We start from the raw sequence: 23,193 nt of genomic DNA on the forward strand, positions 1-23,193 counted from the left end.
AAGTTTCGTTTCTCCTTCTTCAGCAGAGGCAAAGTATCATAGTGTCGTAGAAGCTAGTAAGGAAGCCTTGTGGCTTCATTAGATCCTGTCAGAGTTTGGCTTTCAGCACCAGCATCCGACTACACTTTGGTGTGATAATCAAAGTGCCATTCAACTATGCAAAGATCTAATCCAACATCAGCGCAACGAACACATTGAAATGCACATGCACTTCATCATAAATCTCATTCATGACCATGTTCTTTAATTGCAATATTGTTCAACACATGATCAAGTTGCAGAAATATTTACAAAGGCTCTCACAGAGGCAAAGTTTACTAATCTTCGATTTATGGTTGGAGTTCAAGAAGTGGGGACTTTGTAAAGAAAAAAGAACGGGTACCTGAAGGTTCAGAGGTAAGCTTCCCTTCAAATTTTTTTCTTGTGGTAGAGTTGGTCATTATGTTGTTAAATGTCCTCATAAAGATAACCATGACAAAGGGAAGGATTCTACAAAAATTAATAGGAGAGAGTTTGACAATAGAAAAAGTTATTATACTCATGAAGATAGTGATGGCTTGTCAAATAGTGAAGAAGGTGAATCTGATCAAGATCTTAAATTACTCATGGCTTTTGAGTCTAATGATAAATTTGTGGATGCATTAGAAGAAAATGATTTCTTTGAAGAAATTACTCAACTCAAAATTTGCTTGGAAGAAAACAAAGTAGCCATAGATACTTTGAAGCATAAACTCATAGAAAAAAAAAGCATAATGAGAAGTTAGAATGTGAAGTAGTAAGTCTAAGAAAGGAACTTGAGAAAATAAAAACTTTGAATCTTAGATTTGCTAAAAGATATGGAACCTTAGATGAAATTATCAAGGCACAACACTCTCCTCTTATGAAGATAGGTCTTGGATACACTAGAGAAACATCTCATCCAGAAAAGTCTTTAGCACCACCGGAAGCTATCTAAATGCAGAAAATATACGTATTAGAAGTAGTGATTTAAAAATAGACTAATAATGTAATATTTGAATTTTTGAATTATGAACCATTTTAATTTAATAATTAAAAAGACATTGTATCCTTTTTTTAAGATTGTAAATTTTAGTTAAAAGAACAAATATATATACACTTCAATTTTAGTATTATTATAAATTTATTGTATCAAAGAAGTTGTAATTATCTATATTAATATTATAATAAAATAAATTACTTAATCATATTAAAATATAAGATAATTATTATTAATTATCATGTCAATAATATTTATGATCATTTTAAATTGTATTTGTTATCTAAAATAGAAATTGAATTATAAAATGATATAAAATATCTCTTTCTTATATTTATAATTATCTTAAATTATATTTAATAATTCATTATTATTTTAAATTGATTAAATTAAAATTAACTTTAAATAATTACATAAAAATTAAAACTTATCCAAATTAAAATCTAAAAAATAAAATATTAATATATTAAAAAATAATTTAAATGAAATTTTAAAATTTTCATATATTAATAAAAAATAGCATGAGAAATTAAAATAATATTTAACAAATAATTTAATTTAGACATTTGATTAATAAAAAAAAATGGCCACTTTTGACAAAATTAATAAATGTGTTCAAACAAATTAAGAAGTATTAATGTTGTGGAAGTTTGAAATGTGTCATGTGAGATATTATTGGGCTTTACGACCACTATGCTGTGAATATGGAATCTCACCGTGACTCTAGCAAATAGGGCAAGAATGTAAAATCTAAAACAACTTTTTGATCATTTTGTGTGAATATGGAATCTCACTGTAACTCTAGCAAGTAGGGTAAGAATTCAAATTTAAAACATCCTTTAAATTTGAGTAATCTATACCACCTATCAATTTTGATATTTTAATATTATGGAATTTTTTATCTTTTAACGAATAAATAATAATAATAAGTAATGACTCTCAAATTCAATTTTATCCTAAACCTTTTCCATATTTTTTTTTGTATTTTTAGCAATTTCCATTTTATAATTATTTTAAGCACAAAACTACATGCACATCACTCACTTATATAAAAAAGCAATAACATACCACTAAATAACTCTTATTTTGAAATATTTCAACAAAAGCATTACCTATTTAATTAAATTTTATAATAATAACCTATCAATTGATACACACATGCCTACCCACCAGGACAATAACCTGACCATTGATGAAAACAACAATATATGTATTCTATTTTGGTGACCATTTATCATACAACAATTAACTCTTTTTATATCCAAACCTCTCTTTCGTCGCAAGAAACAATATTATTTTAGTTTTAAATGAACATGAACTTAATAAAAAACGATACCATGAACCGGAACATCACTTACAAATAAAAAACGATACCAAAACAATAACATGAACCAGCGAACCGTGAAGCGTTCGGTGGCATAAGCTTAGGCGTGATCCACACTGTACATAAAATACGGTATATCATGTGGAAGAATCTACAGACGCCTATAAAACGCCAACCTGGACGATGAATCAAAGTGAGCATTTTGGGCTGCCATTTCCGAGTCGCTTGCCTCCTTTATTGCCTCCCTCATTGTATCACCATAGTAACTTCATAGAGTGCCACTGTGCTCCGCCACTTATCAATGGCCACCATTTTCTCTGTAGCTTCTGCTCTCGACGAATCCCCTCCAATAGACGCTGGCGAGACCCTCCGCAAGCCCCTTAGCCTGTGGCCGCGCCTCTACAACTCGACTGTCACAAATGCTCTCTGGCAGGTCAGACGCAGCATATTGGAAAAGCATGTGTTAAATTTTTCTCTCAGACCCCCACAGTCACAGTGCCCAGTGGCGCCCAAAACCAAAAGTCCGAGTCAGAGCCGGACAAGCATACTCTACAACTTCTCCTCCGATCACATACTGCGAGAGCAATACAGGGATCCCTACAATGAGGTCAGGATCGGGAAGCTTTTGGAGGATTTAGATGCCTTAGCGGGCACCATTGCTCTCAAGGTAATTTATATTTTATTTCTGAAGTTATTTGATTTATCTGGTTTACTTTTAATTTATGCTCTTCACCTCAAGTAGAGACCAGAGAGTCTTCCATATAATAGCTTGGAGCAGAAAATCATTCATTTTTTCATTGATATTTACTGATATATATACAATGGTATTGCTGATATACAATGCCGCCCCATTCCAACGACGGATCCCGAGGACCCAGGAGCATAGCTCTACTGTGAGGTGTTGATAGATATGTGACGATGATCCCGTTTTTAACATTTAGCTGTCATTTACTTTATATTAGTCATCTATTCAAATTTCCTTTATATCTAAAATAAAACAAAGTAAACGTCCATAGTCTTTGGAAGCTGATGCATGCATAATTCCTTAAACATATATATTATTTGTGGTTAGTGTATATATTAATATAATATACATCAATAATCTTTAAAAGCCAGCTCTTATGAACAAATATATCAATACACAATGGAACGTGCGTGTCTATATATATAAAATCAAACTTAATAAATCAATAATAATAAATTATATATATATATATATATAATTTAATTTAATAAATGTTAGGGTAATAATTTTTAAGTGTAATTTTTTTGAGATTTTAGTGGATTATTTTGTTGGAATTTGCTGGAAAAAATTGTGGCCAAATTTTAATTTGTGTTGTTTAAACTGGTGTTTTGACTGCATATATGGATTCAACACTCCCAAAAACTTTAAGACACATCTATTGTGAAGAGTTCACAATAGACAAATTAAATTGTGATTTCAATGTATCTCTATCTTTTAGACAAATTAAATTGGAAAATAAACCAAAAATACATTCCAAAAAATCACACTTCAACACTACTGGAATCTAAAGTATATTGTATGCATTTTTTATATAATTCCTTGTATATATAAAACATTGGTCTTTAGTTCGAAACAATATAAAACATTAGTCTTTAGTTCGAAACAGATTGGCCAAAAATTTCTCTTATGTAATTTCTACCTAAAGACTTTGTTTAATATATAAAACATATCTTACATAGTTAAAAAGTAATATATTATATATATATATATATATATATATAATTGTTTAGATTGATCAAAGTTGCCTATGAAAAAAGCATTTTTACATATTGTTTTAGATTGATCAAACTTGCACATACAGATTTTAGAGTCGAGTTAGAAAAAATGACATTATATTCTTAATGGTTTATTTTTTTGCAGCACTGCTCCGATTATGACGACACACCGAGACCATTGTTACTAGTTACAGCGTCTCTTGACAAGATGGTGTTGAAGAAACCAATCCGTGTGGATACTGACCTGAAAGTTGTTGGTGCTGTTACTTGGGTTGGCCGCTCATCAATTGAGATTCAAATGATCATAACTGAGCTATCTCGAGGTATTTATATAACAATGGCTCACTATTTTTCGTCACTGCCATTTACTTTTCGAATGTTGTTCTGTAATTGAAGAAGCTCTCATGAGATTTTTGCTTGGGCCTTTTCCGCAGGGGACACTGGAAGTGGGGACTCTGTTGCTCTAATTACAAACTTTACGTTTGTGTCACGAGACTTGAGAACTGGAAAATCAACCCCTGTTTACCGACTTGTACCACAAACAGACACAGAAAAGGCACTCCTGGCGGAAGGTGAAGCAAGAGACGTGAGAAGGAAGAAAGAAAGACAAAGACGTGGAAAGGAGTTTGAGGAAAGCAACAGGTTGCATGGTGATGGCGATGGCGATGGCGATGGTGAGAGAGTAGAAGCTTTGTTGAGAGAAGGTCGTGTGTTGTGTGACATGCCTGCTGCTTTAGCAGACAGGGACAGCATACTGATAAAAGACACAAGGCTTGTAAATGCACTCGTTTGCCAGCCACAACAACGCAACTTACATGGACGAATCTTTGGAGGGTTTCTGATGCATCGTGCTTTTGAGTTGGCATTTTCTACGTGTTACGCTTTTGTTGGTCGCGCTCCTTGCTTTCTGAAAGTTGATCGTGTTGATTTTCTGAGACCAGTGAGTAACACTTCCTGCAAATAGATATTTTAATTCTAGTGTCCCTTTGGTCCCTTTAATTTCGTAATAGTTCTCTGATTTGCTAGTTTAATTATAAATTTCATATCGTAGATTTTGACACATTCTAGAAATATGATGTGCAAGATTAACGATTAAGATGATAAGATATTTGAAGAAAACTTGTCAAAATATTCTAGAATCTACTATTAAGATGATAAGGATAACCTGATAACCTATTTTTTCTTAAGTAGATACGGTATCAAGTCTGGGCTAATAAAAACAAACTAAGTACTTTCAAAAGTAGTAAATTTATAGAGTTGTTTATAGTATGATTTTTTGGATTTTCTCATGTTGGAATTTGGCCGAAAAATTTGAGGTGAAATTTTGATTTGTGCTATTTAAACTGATTTTTTGACTGTATATAGATTCAGTACCCTAAAAAACCCCTAGGGCACTAAACCCCTAGAGCACTTAGATTGCCCAGGATTACCTATTAAATTTGTGCTTTTAATAAATTCCTGCCTAATTTTAAGAAAATTAGACCAGAAATACCCACCATAAAAACTTTAAAAAATCAGACTAAAAACAACTCGAATTTACAAATAAAAAATCGAGAATAGTAAATTAACAAATTGTTGCTAAAATAGAATGTTAAGCAACATGTAATGAATTCACAAATAAAACTACTTGTTTTCCAAGAAAATCGAGGGTAGTAGATTCACAAAGCCTCGGTAAAATGACATTTTAAGCCACATGTAACTTAATTTAATCCTCAGGTCTTTGAATTCAATTGGATGGTCCATTTTGAGAAATTTTTAATAAAATTAAGTCGGAAAAAATGTCCTCACATCTAATTCATATTCCCACAATATGATTCTAAAATATTCCTAGAATTGATAATGAAATAATGATTTATATATAATAAAAATATAAAAGGTACATTACTCAATGCCACTATAAATTAAAATAAATGCATATTCAGTGAACAATAGGACTCAAATGGACTGAGGTTAAAAAACTATATTGATTGATTGTAGGTACATGTTGGGGACTTCCTTTGTTTCAAATCCTGTGTTTTATTCACGCAACTAGATGACCCAATGCGACCGCTCATAAGTATTGAAGTTGTTGCACATGTGACCAGACCAGAACTAAGAAGTAGCGAGGTAAGTCCTAGTTGAAAACGTGAAATGTGCAGTTCTCCATGGGAGAGAAAGGGGAGGTCTGTTTCAGAGTTGGAGTCTAGTCTTCTTCATTGATTAAAATTTGTGATTATAAATCCTCCTTCAATCATGTGTGTCATTGGTTTGCTTGATGCTTGCTTTATGTAAGATGAGATTCATGCATCTCCATATGTGGCGTTGAGCAGGTCTCCAATACCTTTTATTTCACATTCACAGTATACCCTGATGCTCTGGAAGGTGGATTAAAGATCCGCAAAGTTCTGCCCGTAACAGAAGAGGAAGCTCGTCGTGTCCTTCAACGTCTCGATGCTGAATGTTTGGACTAAGTCGGAACAAGTCATTTCATCTTTAACTCAATTTTGAACATTTTATCTCTAATCTATATAAAAGTATAGCAAATTAGAAAATAAATGACTGGGTCGTCTCTTAATTCCAATTCCATGAATTGAGATTGCAAAACGCAATGCAATGATGTTTTAGAGTTTGACGTATGACAAGAGACTGAGGTCCCAGCAATTCGCAATTTAGTAATAAGCTTAGTTGAGTTTGTTATGATATTTTTTATAATGAGGTAGCTATTATGATTGAATATTGGGAGAGATTTTGGCATGTATTAATATATTTCATATTATGATTGAATATTTGGAGAGATTTTGTCATGTATTTATATACTGCATATACACATTTTGATTGAATATTTGATTATAGAAATTGAGGTTGAAATTTGTTCATGAATAAGAAGAAGGTGGTGTGAAATTGTTGAATCTTTTTAGAACAAGTTATTTTGGCTGAGATGTGGTTGTTTTCTAAGTATCTATATTTTATTTTACGAGGAATGGGCTATGAAATCTTTGCTTGTTCAATTACAATATCCCCATGAAATTTGGAAAGATTAGTCAACTTGAACACATGTGGAAGGGTAATAAGAGGTTGACATGTAAGAAGAGGCCAATTATTTTAATGTGTGATTATTTATTTTTAATTTTTCAATTTACAAAATATTGATAAAATTCTTAAAAATAATTAACAATAATAATTTTAATATTTTGAATGGAGTGTTAGAGCCCCAACATGTGAGTTAGATTTATGGCCATCAAACATCTAGGGACAAGGATGTGACCACATGCTCTCTCGGTACAATTTAGCCATAACTTCATTACAGGATTGTGATTATTATTTTGTTTAATGGTGGGCCATGTATCAATTCAATAATTTGTAGCCACACAAAGTCATCACTAATTAAAAATAATTAACAATAATAATTTTAATATTTTGAATGGAGTGTTAGAGCCCCAACATGTGAGTTAGACTTATGGCCATCAAACATCTCGGGACAAAAATGTGACCACACGCTATCTTGGTACAATTTTAGCTATACCTCCATTACAGGATTGTGATTATTATTTTGTTTAATCGTGGGCCAAGTATCAATTCAATAATTTGTAGACACGGGAAGTCATTGCTGGTGGTAATGTTTAGTTCATGTTAAATCTCCTATGCAAAATATTCATTTTGAACTCAAGTAGAAACTCATGGTAAGTATAGCGATGTTGCACCACACACAGAGGGATTTATCAACATGGTTGGGTTGATAGAAAGGCATATTATTGGTTTGCATGGTTCTATTGTTTCTCATTACTCTTGTTACTCCAATCATCTTCTCCAGGTATCTTGTACATTACTATGTATTGGGTTCCTTACTTTATAATATTCTTATTTACTCTCCACAACGTCAAAAAATTGCAACCTATGCTCAACTCACTCTTGTTGGGAATTCCCCTCTAGATCATTACCTTTTATTTTGTTCTAGTAGTTTTTTGGAGTCTGAAGAGGTGTAATGGTTTCCTACCTCAACTAATTTCTCTAAGGGAAATTCTCCCCATAATGTTGTACTAAGCCCCTTTTGATTTTGTTTTACTCACTCCTTAGTGTGTCCTCATGAACTAGTTACCTTTGTTCTATGTGTTCTTAGTATGGTTTCAACCTTGGTATTTGGTCCATTTTGAGGTTATATTAGTGAACCAGAGTTTGAATCATTACAGTAACTCGGCTCCTTGTCTATCCCTTAAAGAATTTTCTCTCATTGTTTCACACCCCCTTTGATTACTCTCTTTCTATCTCCCACTTGACTTTGTTCTTAGTCGTCCCCCTCTTTGTCTCTATTTTACATGAAACTCTCACCCCTACAAGTCCCCTATCACTTGGTGAATCTCCAATTGTAATGTCACGTTAATGTGCTTGAAGAAAGTGATGGGTAGCTTACTTTTGGGAATGTGTTGGCTCTCACATCTAGAAAAGGGTAGAGATCTCAACTCAAAGGTAATGGGTCAACATTTCTCAGACTATCTAGGAGGAAATTTCCCAATTGATCATGAAATTGATGGGGAGAGAGAATGCTTAACAATCTCTAAGTTGTTGATGGGGATTGTGTTGAAGAATGTAGGGAAATTAGAGATATTAGGATTCTTCTAAACTTGATAACAATTTGTGAAACGCTTTAAAAATTTTCTTGTTAGCTTGATCTTATTCTCCTATTATTATTGTATGTGTGTTTACTTCATCAAACCGATACCAAAACACAAGAAACAAGAACACAAGATATTGGCTCTCTGCTAGGGAAAAACCTTTCTCTCTTAGAGAGGAAAACCCTTTCGTAAATTTATCTTATTGAAGCTTCTATTGATCAATGCCAAACCCTAGACCCTTGACAAGAATATCCTCCAAGCACAAGTCAAGTCCTTCCTTTTTCTGACACTTCGTTTCCTAGCACTTCGTCCTCCTTCTTCCAACAACTAGTGATAGTCCTTGTTATGCTAGCTCTATAAGAGATACTTATCTTTGATCCTTAGTGAGGTCCTTCACCTATGAGGATACATTCCTTCTCTTATCCAACTAAGCTCTTTCTTGATGTGTAGTTGCGAACTTGATATGACAGCACTGCAGCCCTAGTTTCTTCGCACGTGTGAGCATTTACCTTATGTATTTTTCTCCTTCCTTCTTTGCTTAAGAGAGTCACTTCCTCGCTTTAGTGGGAGGCCTTATAGGCCTAAGTTTCTAGCACAAACAATGACAGCTATGTGACTGTGATAGTGTTGTTGTAATGATCGCATATAGCCCTCCTTTTCTCACACGTGTGACTGTAGTTCACCCTTAGAACAGACTTTCAAGGCTCGATGTTTCTTCCTCTTTCTTCATTGCACGAGAGGCTTCTTTTCTTCGCTTTCCCTTCACCCTTAACTTGTCTTCCTTCTCGTTGATTTTAGAGGTGATTGTGCCTTGTCGTTGGAGGAGTGAACGACCTTTACATATAGATGTATGTCCCTCCTTTAGGATGACTTGAGGCCAACTTGTCTTTTCTTCTTCGGATTAGCTTCTTTGGTGATGTCGTTGCATGGAGAGAACTTGTGAATTTTCTTGGAGGGATATCTTTGACTCTAATACATAAATATACATGGTGTAGCATTCCCTTAAAGGTCTTCAATATTTATTTTGACTCTTTGACTTTCCTGTATCACTTTGACATGTACTAGACCTATTTCATTGAGCAAGAAACTCATTGATATATATATATATATATATATAAAATATATATATATATAATATAATATATATATAGATATATATATATATATATATATATATATATATATATATATAGATATATATATATATATATATATATATATATATATATATATATATATATATATATATATATATATATATTTTCTTGAATAAATCCAAATATCAAAATTACATTTATGAAGACCAAACCTAGTTACACTTTCTTCAACACTTCCTCTAAACTAAGAAGGTATTCATAAATCATTGCAAGGCATTTGGTTATTTTTTAAGCTTGAATAATTCACATAAGACAAACCAGATTAGAAATCCATCTGTTATAGCATCATAGTAACCAACATTGTTTATAGCAAGGCCTTGAGTAACAACTCTATCTCTCATAAGATCATAGAACAATGTTGGAAAGACCAATGATATATAAACACTTTTATCATTGTCTCTCAAGGTACATACCCAACCGGGTGTTCACTGAGTGTGACCTTCTAGGAATATTCTTATTTTGGGTTCCCAACCATTAAACAATATCGTTCCTCTTGCTTACTCTTATCTTGGATGCTCTAAACATCCTCAAAGAGCATCGGATGCCAAATGATTACCCAGTCATCCATTCTTCCTTCCAAAGTGAAGACAAGAATTTTGTGTCTATCTCTTCATCTTAATTGAGGAAGATATGGCAAAGTTTCCTCTAACTAGGAACTTGACCAAGCTCCTTTGTAATTAGGAACTTGTTACAACTCCCTCTAAGCTAAGCACTTGTCCATTTATCAAAAAATTCTTCTTCATGGGTCCTTGAGCTGTTGGATCTCTTACTTTCTTTAATGTCATGAAGTCTTTGTTTGAACTTTTTCTTTTTGTAGGGCATCGACCGTTGATCACTTTCCTTCCTGGTTTTTCATTTCATTTATTCCTTCATGGAAAGTGGTCTTCTTGATACATGTCAGGATATTTCGTCATCTGGTTACTCCTTTTATATACTTTAAAATATTTACCATATGGATGCTTCGTTTTATTTGCTTGTTTCCATAATTTAATCTATTAGGACTTCATGACTTCATCCTAATATTGCTTCAACACCAAATGGTGCTTTGCTAGATGGATTTCCATCATGACATCTTTGTAGACTTGAATCAATTATCTTCATCTTAATATCTCCAAGGCCTTCATGGGTGTCAAGGGTCCTTTTATCTTTTTCTTCCTTTGTCAGAGTTGTCATGCCTCGTTTTGGGAGATGTCTTTAATGGATCTTGTCAAATAATGATTCTTTGTGGCTATGGTGTTCTTCACATGTTTGATCCATTTCTTCATTTGTTTCTTCATGTATGTTTAGTCAACCACCTCATGCCTCTTATGAGGGCACTTATTCATGTTGATCTTCATTGGATTGTAGTACATGCTTTTGAGCATGTCATTGGTGAAAGAGATCCTTTGATACTTGATCATGTTTTAGAACTATTCCCATGATTCAATAATACATATGATGACATGACTAAACTTTGACTCATACATACCTCATCTTGACTCTTCTTTTGATCATCTCGGGTTCTTGTTTGTTGGTCCTTCTTGATTGGTGTAGTCTTTTCTTGCTTGCACGTCATCCTTTCTTGAATCCCATTAATGGAACTCCCATTGAGACATTTGCTCTTATTTATGAACTTCCTTTTGAAGATTTTGTGAGAGGATCTTGAAGACCCTCATCCTGCAAATGTTTCTTCCTTTTGATGATGGATGCTTTCTAAGATTTTTTAATCATGATCATTTTCTTTCATCATGGATGAGGTCCTTTAATAGATATATTCCCTATAAATGAATATCTTGAGCTATATCTACATCATGCTCCTATATTCTAGAAGATATATTTTAACCATGCATTCCATCCTATTTTTATATGCTCCTATACTACTCAAAACTTTGAAAGAAGACATATGTAAAGAAGTTGACGTAGTCATAGTAGAGATCTGGAGGATCTTCTTTCTTCTGCTTCTTGTCTTCTTCTTTCACTTCTTGAGTTATGTGATATTCTTCCCTTTTTCTCTTGTTGTTTTACCTTCTTAAGTTTGGGACAATCCCTTTTGTAGTGTCCCTATTCTTGACAGCCGAAGCATTGGACTTTGGACATATCTCTGTTGCTTGTCCTTTATGGACCAAATTTTCCAAATTTTCCTTTTCTCTTGGCCATGGTAGCAAATGCTTATTCTTTTTATCCAACATCATCCTTGGCTTTGAGTCTAGCCTCCTCAATTTTCCATAGAGACCACAGTTCACTTACTGGGGTAGCTTGCTTCTTGGCATATATGCTTGATGTGAATTTGCCCCAATCCTTAAGTAGGGCATTGAGTACTACATTTGTCATTTCTTTGTCTAATATGACTTATCCTAGTTCTTGAAGTTGATCTCTCATCTCAAAGATCTTCATGAAGTAGGAAGATATTACTTCCTTTGATATCTTCATCTACAAATCATTACATAGAGATATCACTTCTCTAGTTGTGCTTACCGAGATTAGCTCTATTACTTTATCATACATTTCTTTTGATGTTTCAAATTTGGAGACATAAGGAGTGAGAGAGTCCTTGATAGATTCTATTAGAATCCTTTGAGCTCTTATCTCATTCTTATTTTACTTGGCTAAGGATTGAGTTTGTTCCTTAGCAGGAATAGTGGTATTCCCTTTGATGAGGACTAGAAGTTCATTCTCCTTGAGAAGTAAATCAATCCTCTTCTTCCATGCAAGGAAGTTAGTAATCCCTACCAATTTTTTTCTTTCCTTGCAAAAAGACATTGATGTATGTTCAGGAGGGGACATGTATACTTACTTGATAGATTTTGTGATGCAGTAGTCTTTCTTTCTTCTTGAAGACTTGATAGATTTCCTTCTTTGGTCTTGATGATCTTCAAATTGCTTCCTTAAAATAGACTTGCTTGATGATGAGATATGCTTGGAGAGTGAGGCTTGACTTGTAGTGCTTTTTTTTTGTAGATGATGTAATTTGGTGTAGACCCTTCTTTGGATGGATATTCTTGTAGGTGCCTTTAGATGAAGGTAAACTCTTCTTGCTTAGTAGTCTTCCTTGATGGATAGTAGATGGTAGACCTTCTTGTCCTTGATGTATTTTAGACTTCTTGGCTTGAAGCTTAAATCTTGTATATGTTCTTGAGATGTCCTTAGTTGATGTGTCACCTTATGAGTGTTATTGAGATGCCCTTTCCTTGATGTGTGACCTTTGCTCTGATTCCATGTTGAAGAATCTAAGGCAATTAGAGATATTAGGATTCTTCTAAACTTGATAAAAAAATTTGAAGAACTTTTACAATTTTCTTGTTAGCTTGATCTTCTACTCTTATTATTATTCTATCTGTGTTTACTTCATCAAACTTCTACCAAACACAAGAAACAAGAACACAAGATATTGGCTCTTTGCCAGGGCAAAACGTCTCTCTAGAGAGGAAAACCATTTTTTAAATTTCTCTTATTGAAGCTTTTATTGATCAATGCCAAACCCTACACCCTTGAAAAGAATATCCTCCAAGCACAAGTCAAGTCCTTCCTTCTTCCAACACATTGTTTCTTGACACTTCGTCCTCCTTCTGGAAACTGGTGATAGTCCTTGTTATGCTAGCTCTATAAGAGATAATTATATTTGATCCTCAACGAGTTCGTTCACTTATGAGGATACCTTCCTTATCTTATCCAACTGAGCCCCTTCTTAATGTGTATTTGTGGACTTGATATGATAGAATTGTAGCCCTAGTTTCTTTGCACATGTGACGGGTTACCTAATGTAGTTGTCTCCTTCCTTCTTTGCTTGAGAGAGTCTCTTCCTCGCTTTAGTGGGAGGCCTTATAGGCCTAAGTTTCTAGCTCAAAAAATGAGATATATGTGATTGTGATAGTGTTGTTGTAATGACCGCATATAGCCCTCCTTTTCTTGCACGTGTGACTGTAGTTCACCCTTAGAATAGACTTCTAAGGCTCGGTGTTTCTTCCTCTTTCTTTGTTGCACTGGAGGCTTCTTTTCTTCACTTTCCCTTCACCCTTAACTCATATTCCTTCTCGCTTATTTCAGAGGTGATTGTGTATTGTCGTTAGAGGACTAGACAACCTCTATATATAGATGGGTGTCCCTCCTTTAGGCAGACTTGAGGCCGACTTGGAGACTTTAGGTTGACTTGTCTTTTCTTGTTCAGATTATCTTCTTTGGTGATGTCGTTGCATGGAGAGGACTTGTGAATTTGCTTGGAGGGATATCTTTGACTATAATACATAAATACACATGTTGTAACATGCTCTTAAAGGTCTTCAATATTTCTTTTGACTCTTTGACTTTACTATAGCACTTTGACATGTGCTAGACCTATTTCAATGAGAAAGAAACTCATTGATATAAATAACAAAAATAATATTTATTTTCTCGTATAAATGCAAAGATATAAATTACATTTATGAAGACCAAACTTAGTTACACTTTCCTCAACAGATTGTTGATTGGGTACCTGATATTAGTCACCCTAGGTGGTGCTTTAGTCAATAAATGCACATAATTGATATCTACTAACATGTAATTGATATTTTTAAAATTAAGAATAATATAAAACATCAATAATTTGATTCTTACTATGCTCACTCAGTTACAACCTAATATTACAATCTAATATGGAGGAAATGTATAATTTCTTTTGTGCTTAATATAGAGTTGACTTGTGATTTAGAAAAATAATAATAACAAAAACAAAAAATTGTGTGAGAAAAATGTGTTATTACTCTATCTTCTAAAACCATTTCCACATAACCATAAATAAAATATTTAATTATCGATGTTAACGAATATACCTCTTCAAAATATACATTTAAAAGGTATTAAAAACAATAATTTTTTTAATGTAAATTATCAATAAAATATTTCAATGTTTACAATTTAGTAAGAGAGAGAGAAACAGAAAGAGAAAACGTGTTATTTTCCAATCAATGCCACTTATGTAAAAGCTAATTTTTATAATTGAAGCATTTTCTGTATTCTAGATATTCTAAGTTTTGGCCCTTTTCTATATATATTTTTGGATTATTTTTGTAGGAAATTGAATAAGGATTTGTTTGAATTGCAAGTTTAAGTTTTGTATTATTTACAATCTGATTGTCTCAGAAAAGGTATTATCAAGGTTTTGAATCCATTTATACAAAAAAATGCAAGTTAAACAATGAAAATTGTATCTCCAAAAAATTATATTTCATGATCAACATGGAGTTAATGCATGGTATACAAACACATATTGGTGTGTTTCTTAGCTTGAAGTTGGTACACGGTATACACACACATCTTGATGTGTTACTCAAAATGAAAGAAATTTGTAATTCCTTCCATAATGACTATATAGGAAAAAACAATAGAGGTCCATGTTAACTTCAAACCTATGAAACATATAAAAAAAATGCATCTGAAAGTACAAGCTTTTTTTAATTTGGTATTGTAATATAAAATAGATTTATTTCTCAAAAAAATTGGTTCCCTCTCAACATTGATATATGAGAATTGTAACGAATCTACACTGATAATGTACATTAAATAATATCAAATCAATAGTTTGACTTTGGCAATATAGAATAATCAACAAATTCAAATTAATTCAAATGGATGGTTTGAACATTATGATAATTTCCAGCACTAATTACTATAATTAAGATTAGCACAGGCTCAATTCTAATTATGATAACTTATTATTATTATAATTAGTTTATATTTTAATTATTATTATTTTTAATTATGATTATTATAAAATATTTTTAAATAATTATGTTATAGTACACTTATCTAGTATTTTTTTATTGTTTTACTTTAATAAAAATGACAGTTTCTCTTATTGATATCTTACTGAAATTTCATTAATTAATTTAGAATTAATAATTTATTAATTCACCATTTTGTTGATTTAATAACCAATCAAATTATAAAAGAATTTAGATTTAACAAATAAAATTAAGTAAAAATACAATAAAATGCATTAATTTTAAAATTACATCAAATATAATATCACTTTTACCAAATTATATATTGAAAATGATATTACATCCATATATATTAACCATTTGTTTTAAATTTAAGAAACCTAGTTTAGAAATAAACTAATGTAGAGTAATGTCATAAATTTGTCTTTGCATAGTACGTGTTTTAGGAATTTATGGTTAATTTAGGAAACCAAATCTTCACATTAACTCGTCGTTTTACAATCAAATTATGTATAATAGTTCCAATGATTTCCAAAAAACTAATTCATTTTATTAAATGTAAATGATAAAATTAACGAAATCATTAACTACTTTATGAAAACACATATATATTCTCAAATATTTTCATGCCATTTTCACTATTGGTGAACGCCTCACTTAAATAAGCATATTGGTTTCATTCAACCCTATTTATTCATATATTTTATCAGGGGAATACAACCTCATAGCCATTGCATCCATGTTTTTATTCATTACCATAGAATGCGCTCTACTTGTTATTCTTATTCATTGCCATAAAATACATTATACTTGTTGTTGGTAAGTTTGTAGTTTAAATACATGAGGAAATATTAATTAAGTAGAGTTTTAATTAAGAAACCGTATCCATATTATCATGGAATTAAGTATTGTATGAGGAGAATACAACCTTCATTCTTGGTTAGCATAGTATTGAGTAAGAGACCAATGGACCGGTAAAAAACAAATCTATTATTTTATGAGTATTTTCTTATGTGCATGTTACACACAGAAAGTAACACATTTCTTAAAGCTCATAATTTCAACTCAAAGATTTGATTAGTACTCTAAAATATAGAGAATAGATTTAGTCATCAATTCTACACTGAATTTAGAAGTTTGGATAACCATTTTAAAGATAAATATCTTTCTACAAGACTCGAGAAAATGTTAGAACTTGTTTTTTTCGAAATATCATGTTTTAATAAACATTTAAGTTATAATGAATTTTTATAATGAATTTTTTTTTCATCTACATCTCTTCTTTTTTTTTGCATATTTTTACAGTATGCACTCGGTTTTAAATGTATACTCGGTTTTACATATACATTTAAGTTACACATACATCTTTTCTTTGCATATTTTTATAGTATGCATTCATATTAAACCGACCGTCCCATACTATTGCTCTTTGCATATTTTCATTATATGCATTCATATGACATCGTCACAGTCACATAATATTAAGCAGATACTTTCAGCGTTTTTCCACTGTTCAAGTCTTATACTCTTGCTCCTCTGAGTGAAATTTCGCGGGGAATCACTTTTATTAATGAAATTGATGGGATTGCTTTATTAACTGCCAAATACTCTGTATTCATTTTCGCATCTTATATATAATAATGGAAGTTATTAAACTTACTAAATAATGTTGGAGACTTAATTTTATTAACTTCCAAATACTCTGACTTCATGTTTTTATCCGATATTCATTTTGGCATTTATATCTAGTAATTAAAACGTAGGTATTAAATTTATTAAATAATGTTATTAAATTTATTAAATAATAACTTGTAAGGATAATTATTAATAATTAAAGAAACCTAATTTTTTAGAATTTATACTTGGATATTCTACAGTTTTCATTTTTGCTTTGTCGCCGGTTTCGAGCCTAGACCAAGACTCATCACTACTGTCTCTCTCCTTTGTAAATCAAGTCCTGATGATGAATCTTAGTCTAGGCTCGAAACATCGACAAAGCAAAGATGAAAACTGTAGAATATCCGAGTGTAAATTCTAAAAAACCGAACCACAAAAATCTACAATCCATTAAACCCAATTTTAACAGACCTCTTTGAATGTGAAATCAAGGTTCAAAAGTATATTAATAATATGAAACCAAGTGTCAAGAAAGAGAGTATATTAATATGTGCATTTTTTATTTGAATAGAAGTGGATCATACGATTTATCATATCTTGCTTCTTATTATTTGTGTGACTGTTTAACATGGTATGTGTATTCCTGCCCTTCTAAAATTTGAGCGATCCGCATTATTAGAAATCGAATTGGTTTGGTTTGTGAACTATTACTACACACATGTGGCCATTTCTGCACCTCGTCAGAATCATCGATCTCATGCTTGGAAGCCAATAATACTGCTGGAGATTGAGCTGTTCAGCACAGAAATGAAATCGGTGCCCTATCCATTCTCTGGCCGTTAAAATGATATTGAGACCAAATTTGCTGCATCTCAAGTTTGTCCTGGCTTGACTTTAGCGTGTCAGCCCTCTGTTTCTCTGCGCCTCTGCGAAAAAGGCATGGCTCGGTCGATTCACAAGAAAATGACCACTTCATGGATATCATATGAGGAATTGCCTCACGATGACAAAGTATTCATTGGCTCGTGTTTTCAAAGTGGGGTTTCGTTACGTGGAACAATTCCTTTATTTGAATTGTAAATTTGAGTTTCCACTTTGTTATCTTTATTTGAATTGTTCATTTGGGAAATATTATTTTGGAATTTGTTGCACATAAGCTAAATTAAAAATCAGCATTATATTTTGAAATATAATTTATGTAATTTGCAACTTAATAAAATGTTCATGAACATAGAGGAACAACATTACAAGTAATACTGTTAATTTTTATAATAAATTTGTGCAAAACATTAACATTTGAAATTTGAAACGGTAGTTCAACTTTTTTTCTCTGAAGGTGGCAAAACCTATCAAACTCAGGTGTCAAACCAACAGTGAGGACAGCCATCTCTGGGTGCTATCCGCGAATGTCGGTTTGACTCATCACTGTTATCAAGGAAAACCACGCCACCTGTAATAACCCGCTGGTGGTCTGTAAGGGAGCAGGCTTTCACTCCTGCCAGATGCCTCTGGGTCTTGGGCCGTTAACCTGTCTCCTTACGTCCGAGGAAGACGAGCTCTTAGCCAACCAGAAGCAGTTTTACGGCATAAACGGTAGTTCAACTTACTACATAATGATTGATGTACTTATAATTTAATTTTTAAATCCATTTTATGAATGAATGCCATTTTATGAGACGCAGTTTTCGTGGAAACCAATATTAATATTTATATATATATTTAGTCGTCAATAATAATTTATTCACAATTGGTTGTTCTTGTGTGTGCGCAAGGAAACAGGAGAAAGGACAAATAGATAAATACATAATGAATTAAATTAGAAAATGGGGAGAAGAAGCGAGTATGCATATTGATCAGAGTGCAAAGAGGAGACAGAAATATTGGTTGACGAAGGTTAGGGTCATTGCCTTCAACAATCAATCCCGGCTCTTCATTTCGTAAATCTCTCCCATTTTATTATTAGCAACCACTTTTACGATGAACAATTCATGAGATAAAATATATATAATTATGAAAAAACAAAAAAAATTGTGTGGTGGTATTAAGTTTACGAATACAATTATATTAAAAATATTAATATAAAGACTTGATTACTTATATTTATAACGGGCTTTGTATACGTATTGGGTGTATATAAAAAGTTATATGACACTGATCGTTTTTCTCATAATATCTCAAACTTTATCTGACCTTTAAATTAGTGGACCTAAAAATGCAACTTCTTAATACGTTTAAATTAAAAATATAAAATAATGATAAAAATTCATGTCACACTTAAATAGGTTGGATGTTAAATAACTAGCATAGATCTATTTTAAAAATGGATCTAACATGAGTTGAAAGGGATTTAATTTTTTCACATGCAAAATTTTTATGAAGTGATATTATTTAAACATTTTGTATTACACATTATACTAGGTTGTAGAAGTTATACATCATACTGGGCTACTACACATTATATTGGGCTGTAGAATGAGGCTCTCGGCTCAATCAAATTGGGTTGTAGAATGAACCTCTTGACTCAATAAAGGGGCAAGTGGGTATAAATAATCCTCGAATTAGTGTAGAAGGTCAGAAACAAGCCACGACATTTCATCCTATCAATAAATTCTTTTTTTTCAGAGAGAAAAAAGCTTCAATATATTATATGAGAAATATAAGAGTCCAAAATTATCTGGATACATCCAAATTGTTCTAAAATAGTTCTGTAGCACATAGTCTAATAAACTCCTATATTCAAAAAAGTACCAAAATATCTAAGTAGCCAAATACTATCAACTATCAAGTCTCTGTGACCAGTACAGAGAATCATGATTATAGTGAGAAACATCATCTGGTGAGGCAAAATTTTCAAATCTGAGCACTAAAAATCTGGCAAAACAAAATCTTGGATCTGAAATGTGGTTCCTTCCGAAAATATCTCGAGATGCCAAAGTCCAAGAGAGGAGGTGAGACCCATTTTAGAAAGTGTATCGGCTGTAGAATTTTTGTCCCTGCTGATGTGCTCAATAGTGCTATCAACCATGCGGCTCCAGTAGTAGTTGATCTTGTCTCTCCAACCGGTCAGGTGCTGCGCCAAAATGAGATTTCTCCTATTTACCGAATCAACCAATATCTTCGAATCTCCAAAGATAGCAACCTGCTGTATGTCAAGGAAAATACAAAATTTTAAAAGTCCTGTGAGAGCTAAGGCTTCAGCCAAATTATTGGAGCCATGACCGTCGTGCCAGAAAGAAGAAAAGTGTGTAGAATCATTTATCTTGATGTGGAAACCACAGCCACATTGTCCCTTTTGTGCGGCCCCATCGAAGAATGCGGACGGCTGAGAAGACTGTACTGATAATGACCGAGCGGGAAATTTGTTCTTGTGTTTGATTTTCTTCTGAGGAAGAGATTCTAAATATACAGAGATAGAATCCAAGGTTTTAGCATATGAAATTCTTGAGCTATTGAAGACGCAATGGTTGCGCCATTTCCAAATATACCACATGGATAGAATACAAATTCTACGCCATAGAATATGCTGCTCACTGCATCTTATAATCCATTCTTGGATCGAATCCTGCACACCAAGTTTAAAACCATAAACTCTTTCTAATTCCTGCCAAATATGAAAAGATTGCTTACATTTTAGAAATATATGCAAATTTGAATCCTCGTCTGATCTGCATAACGAACAGATGTTTGGTCCATTCCATCCCCGCTTCATTAAATTCTCCCAGGTTAGGTTTCTGTTGTGAAATGCAAGCCAAGTAAATAGAATCATCTTCGTTGGGCAACCATCTTTCCAGAAGATTTGAGGGAAAATAGAGGAACCAAGTGATTGCTGTCCGATCAACTGATGATAAATTCCATTAACTGATACGTCCTCCGCCTCATTCGGGATGTTCCAAGATAGGAAATCCGAATCTCTTGTTCTGAAAATACCGCCATTCTGTAGCCTCAACCTGATGCCATTCCAATGCTGCGCAATCTCATGGGGAATGTTCAATTCAACAGCATCTTTCCACCGCGGAATGGGGCCTATCCATTCTGCAATCAATTTATCCCAATAAAAGAAACCTCTTCTGTGAAAATGATTAAGAAGGGGATCTGGGATATCAATTTCATCAGCTCCGCATTTGAAGCGGTCACTGCCAATAAGGATTTTATTCCCCGTTTGAAAGCGCCAGATTAAATTCTTCAAGCAGAGCGCCTCAATCCTCCTGAAACTAAGCCATATGGGGGATCCATATGCTGCACCGATAGTACCTCTTCGGTACCAGAAATGGAAGTTCTTCTTTGCTAGATACTTCGATCGAATCATATGACTCCACGGTCCTTCACCTTGAATAGCTCTCCAAAAAGACTTGCACAAGAGAGCTCTTCCAAAAATTCTCAAATTGGTTAAACCCCAACCCCCCATAGTCTTAGGAAGAGTAATACTAGACAGCTTAATGAGATGAAATTTACTCCTATCAGCATGACCCCCCCATATGAAATTTGCAGAAAGCCTATTCATGTTGTTGATGATACTCACCGGAAAATGGTATAGATGCGCCCAATATACAGAGAGTTGATTCAAAACGGATTGTACTAATATAATTCTCCCTGCCAAAGAAAGGCATCTATACTCCCAAGCAGAGATTCTCCTATAGAATCTGTCCACAATCCAGTTCCAATCAGATCTCGAGTATCCATTTGCTTTTATCCGGAATCCCAAATACTTTATACCACTGCTGATATGTTGGGATTTTATACCAAATAGCTCAGATAGCCAATGAACATCTTCCTGCTTGAGTTCAGAATGGTATATAATTGATTTATCCAAGTTAACCTGAAGTCCCGTAGCCCTTTGAAATTTTTCCATAATATTATGAAAGCGCATCCAAGTGGTCCTGCAAAACATGCCGAATAATAATATATCGTCAACAAAAAAGTTATGAGTCAGTGATATGTTCCTGCATATTTTGAGAGGCCGCCATGCTTGATCGATCACAGCCTTATGAATATGTAAGCTGAGAGAGTCCATTGCCAGTATAAATAATAGAGGGGAGAGAGAACATCCTTGGCGCAGACCCCTCTCCGCACTGAAAAAAGGGGTAGGAATGTCGTTTATAATAATAGCGTATTCCACAGGATCGACACAAGCCATGATCCAGTTGATCATGTTGGTCCTCAAACCGATTCTAGCAAGTAAACACCTGATATATCCCCAATCTAAACAGTCATATGCCTTCCTGAGGTCTACTTTGATTAAGACCGCCTCTCTATTCTTTGAGTGGATGGAGAATAACGCCTCCTGTGTACCAGCGACAGCATCATGGATGCATCTCCCTTTAAGAAAACCATATTGTTCTTTTGATAATGACTCTGATAATACTCCTTTCAGCCTCTCTGCAATGATCTTTGATACAATTTTGAAAGAAATATTACATAAAGAAATCGGCCGATAGTCCTGAAAAGTCTGTGCATCCCGCTTTTTGGGTATGAGTGCTATGTATGTGGAGCATAATTGTTTGCTGATATTCCCCTTTATTCTGATCTCTTCCACCATCTTTAACAGATCATCCTTTATATATTCATAGAAATGTATAAGAAATTCTATAGACCAGCCGTCTGGTCCAGGGCTCTTGTCCCGGCTGAATGATTTCATGGTCGCCATCAATTCCTCCTCTGAAATAGGCTAGTATAGCTGATCGTTTTTTATCCTATCAATAAATTCTATAGATTAAACAACTTAAACTCAAATTTTTATAAATCTCAACTAAAATTTAGTTTAAATTAACCAAAAAAACATAGTGGAAAAAAACATTTTGTCTATAAATTAAACTAGACCTAATCAATATATATTATATTTCATATTATATATTTAAAAAAAATATAAACTAATTATATTTATAATAACTTACATTTATTTATATAGTTATAATAACTTATATTTATTTTTAAAAAAATATAACCTAATTATATTTATAATAACTTATATTTATTTTATTCCCATAGTAAATTTAATTTCTTATTTCTTCTGGGACGTATTTTTCTTCATATTCTCTATGTTTTAATTTTCTTTATATCTAATGTGGGTTTCCTTTATTTCTATTCGTTTTAA

The 23,193-nt window shown here is 32.9% G+C and overlaps 2 protein-coding genes across 2 annotated transcripts; one reads left to right on the forward strand and one right to left on the reverse strand.

Moving 5' to 3' along the window:
* The first annotated feature begins 2,622 nt into the window (after positions 1-2,622).
* On the forward strand, positions 2,623-17,945 carry LOC149201541 (acyl-coenzyme A thioesterase 2, chloroplastic-like). Its single transcript, XM_089401303.1, has 7 exons — positions 2,623-2,988; positions 4,207-4,384; positions 4,496-5,001; positions 6,039-6,167; positions 6,371-6,498; positions 9,713-9,729; positions 17,782-17,945. The coding sequence occupies exons 1-7, from the start codon at positions 2,623-2,625 to the stop codon at positions 17,943-17,945; spliced, it is 1,488 nt and encodes a 495-aa protein (XP_089257429.1).
* Positions 17,946-19,965: 2,020 nt separating this feature from the next.
* Positions 19,966-22,746, reverse strand: LOC149201542 (uncharacterized). Its single transcript, XM_089401304.1, has one exon. It carries the CDS (start codon positions 22,744-22,746, stop codon positions 19,966-19,968), a length of 2,781 nt encoding a protein of 926 aa, XP_089257430.1.
* Positions 22,747-23,193: the final 447 nt, after the last annotated feature.

This window comes from Pinus tabuliformis, chromosome 2_1, assembly GCF_031772625.1.
Source record: "Pinus tabuliformis cultivar Carrire ecotype Pingquan chromosome 2_1, CPIR1, whole genome shotgun sequence".
Taxonomy (NCBI): domain Eukaryota; kingdom Viridiplantae; phylum Streptophyta; class Pinopsida; order Pinales; family Pinaceae; genus Pinus; species Pinus tabuliformis.

What these genes read in the sequence shown, in the direction of transcription:
- LOC149201541 (XM_089401303.1), top strand. Translation starts at nt 2,623, where the DNA reads ATGGCCACCATTTTCTCTGTAGCTTCTGCTCTCGACGAATCCCCTCCA. An exon ending in GTGTTGATTTTCTGAGACCA is followed by an intron (nt 5,002 to 6,038) that starts GTGAGTAACACT and finishes GATTGATTGTAG; the next exon opens with GTACATGTTGGGGACTTCCT. An exon ending in CAGAACTAAGAAGTAGCGAG is followed by an intron (nt 6,168 to 6,370) that starts GTAAGTCCTAGT and finishes GGCGTTGAGCAG; the next exon opens with GTCTCCAATACCTTTTATTT.
- LOC149201542 (XM_089401304.1), bottom strand. Translation starts at nt 22,746, where the DNA reads ATGGCGACCATGAAATCATTCAGCCGGGACAAGAGCCCTGGACCAGAC.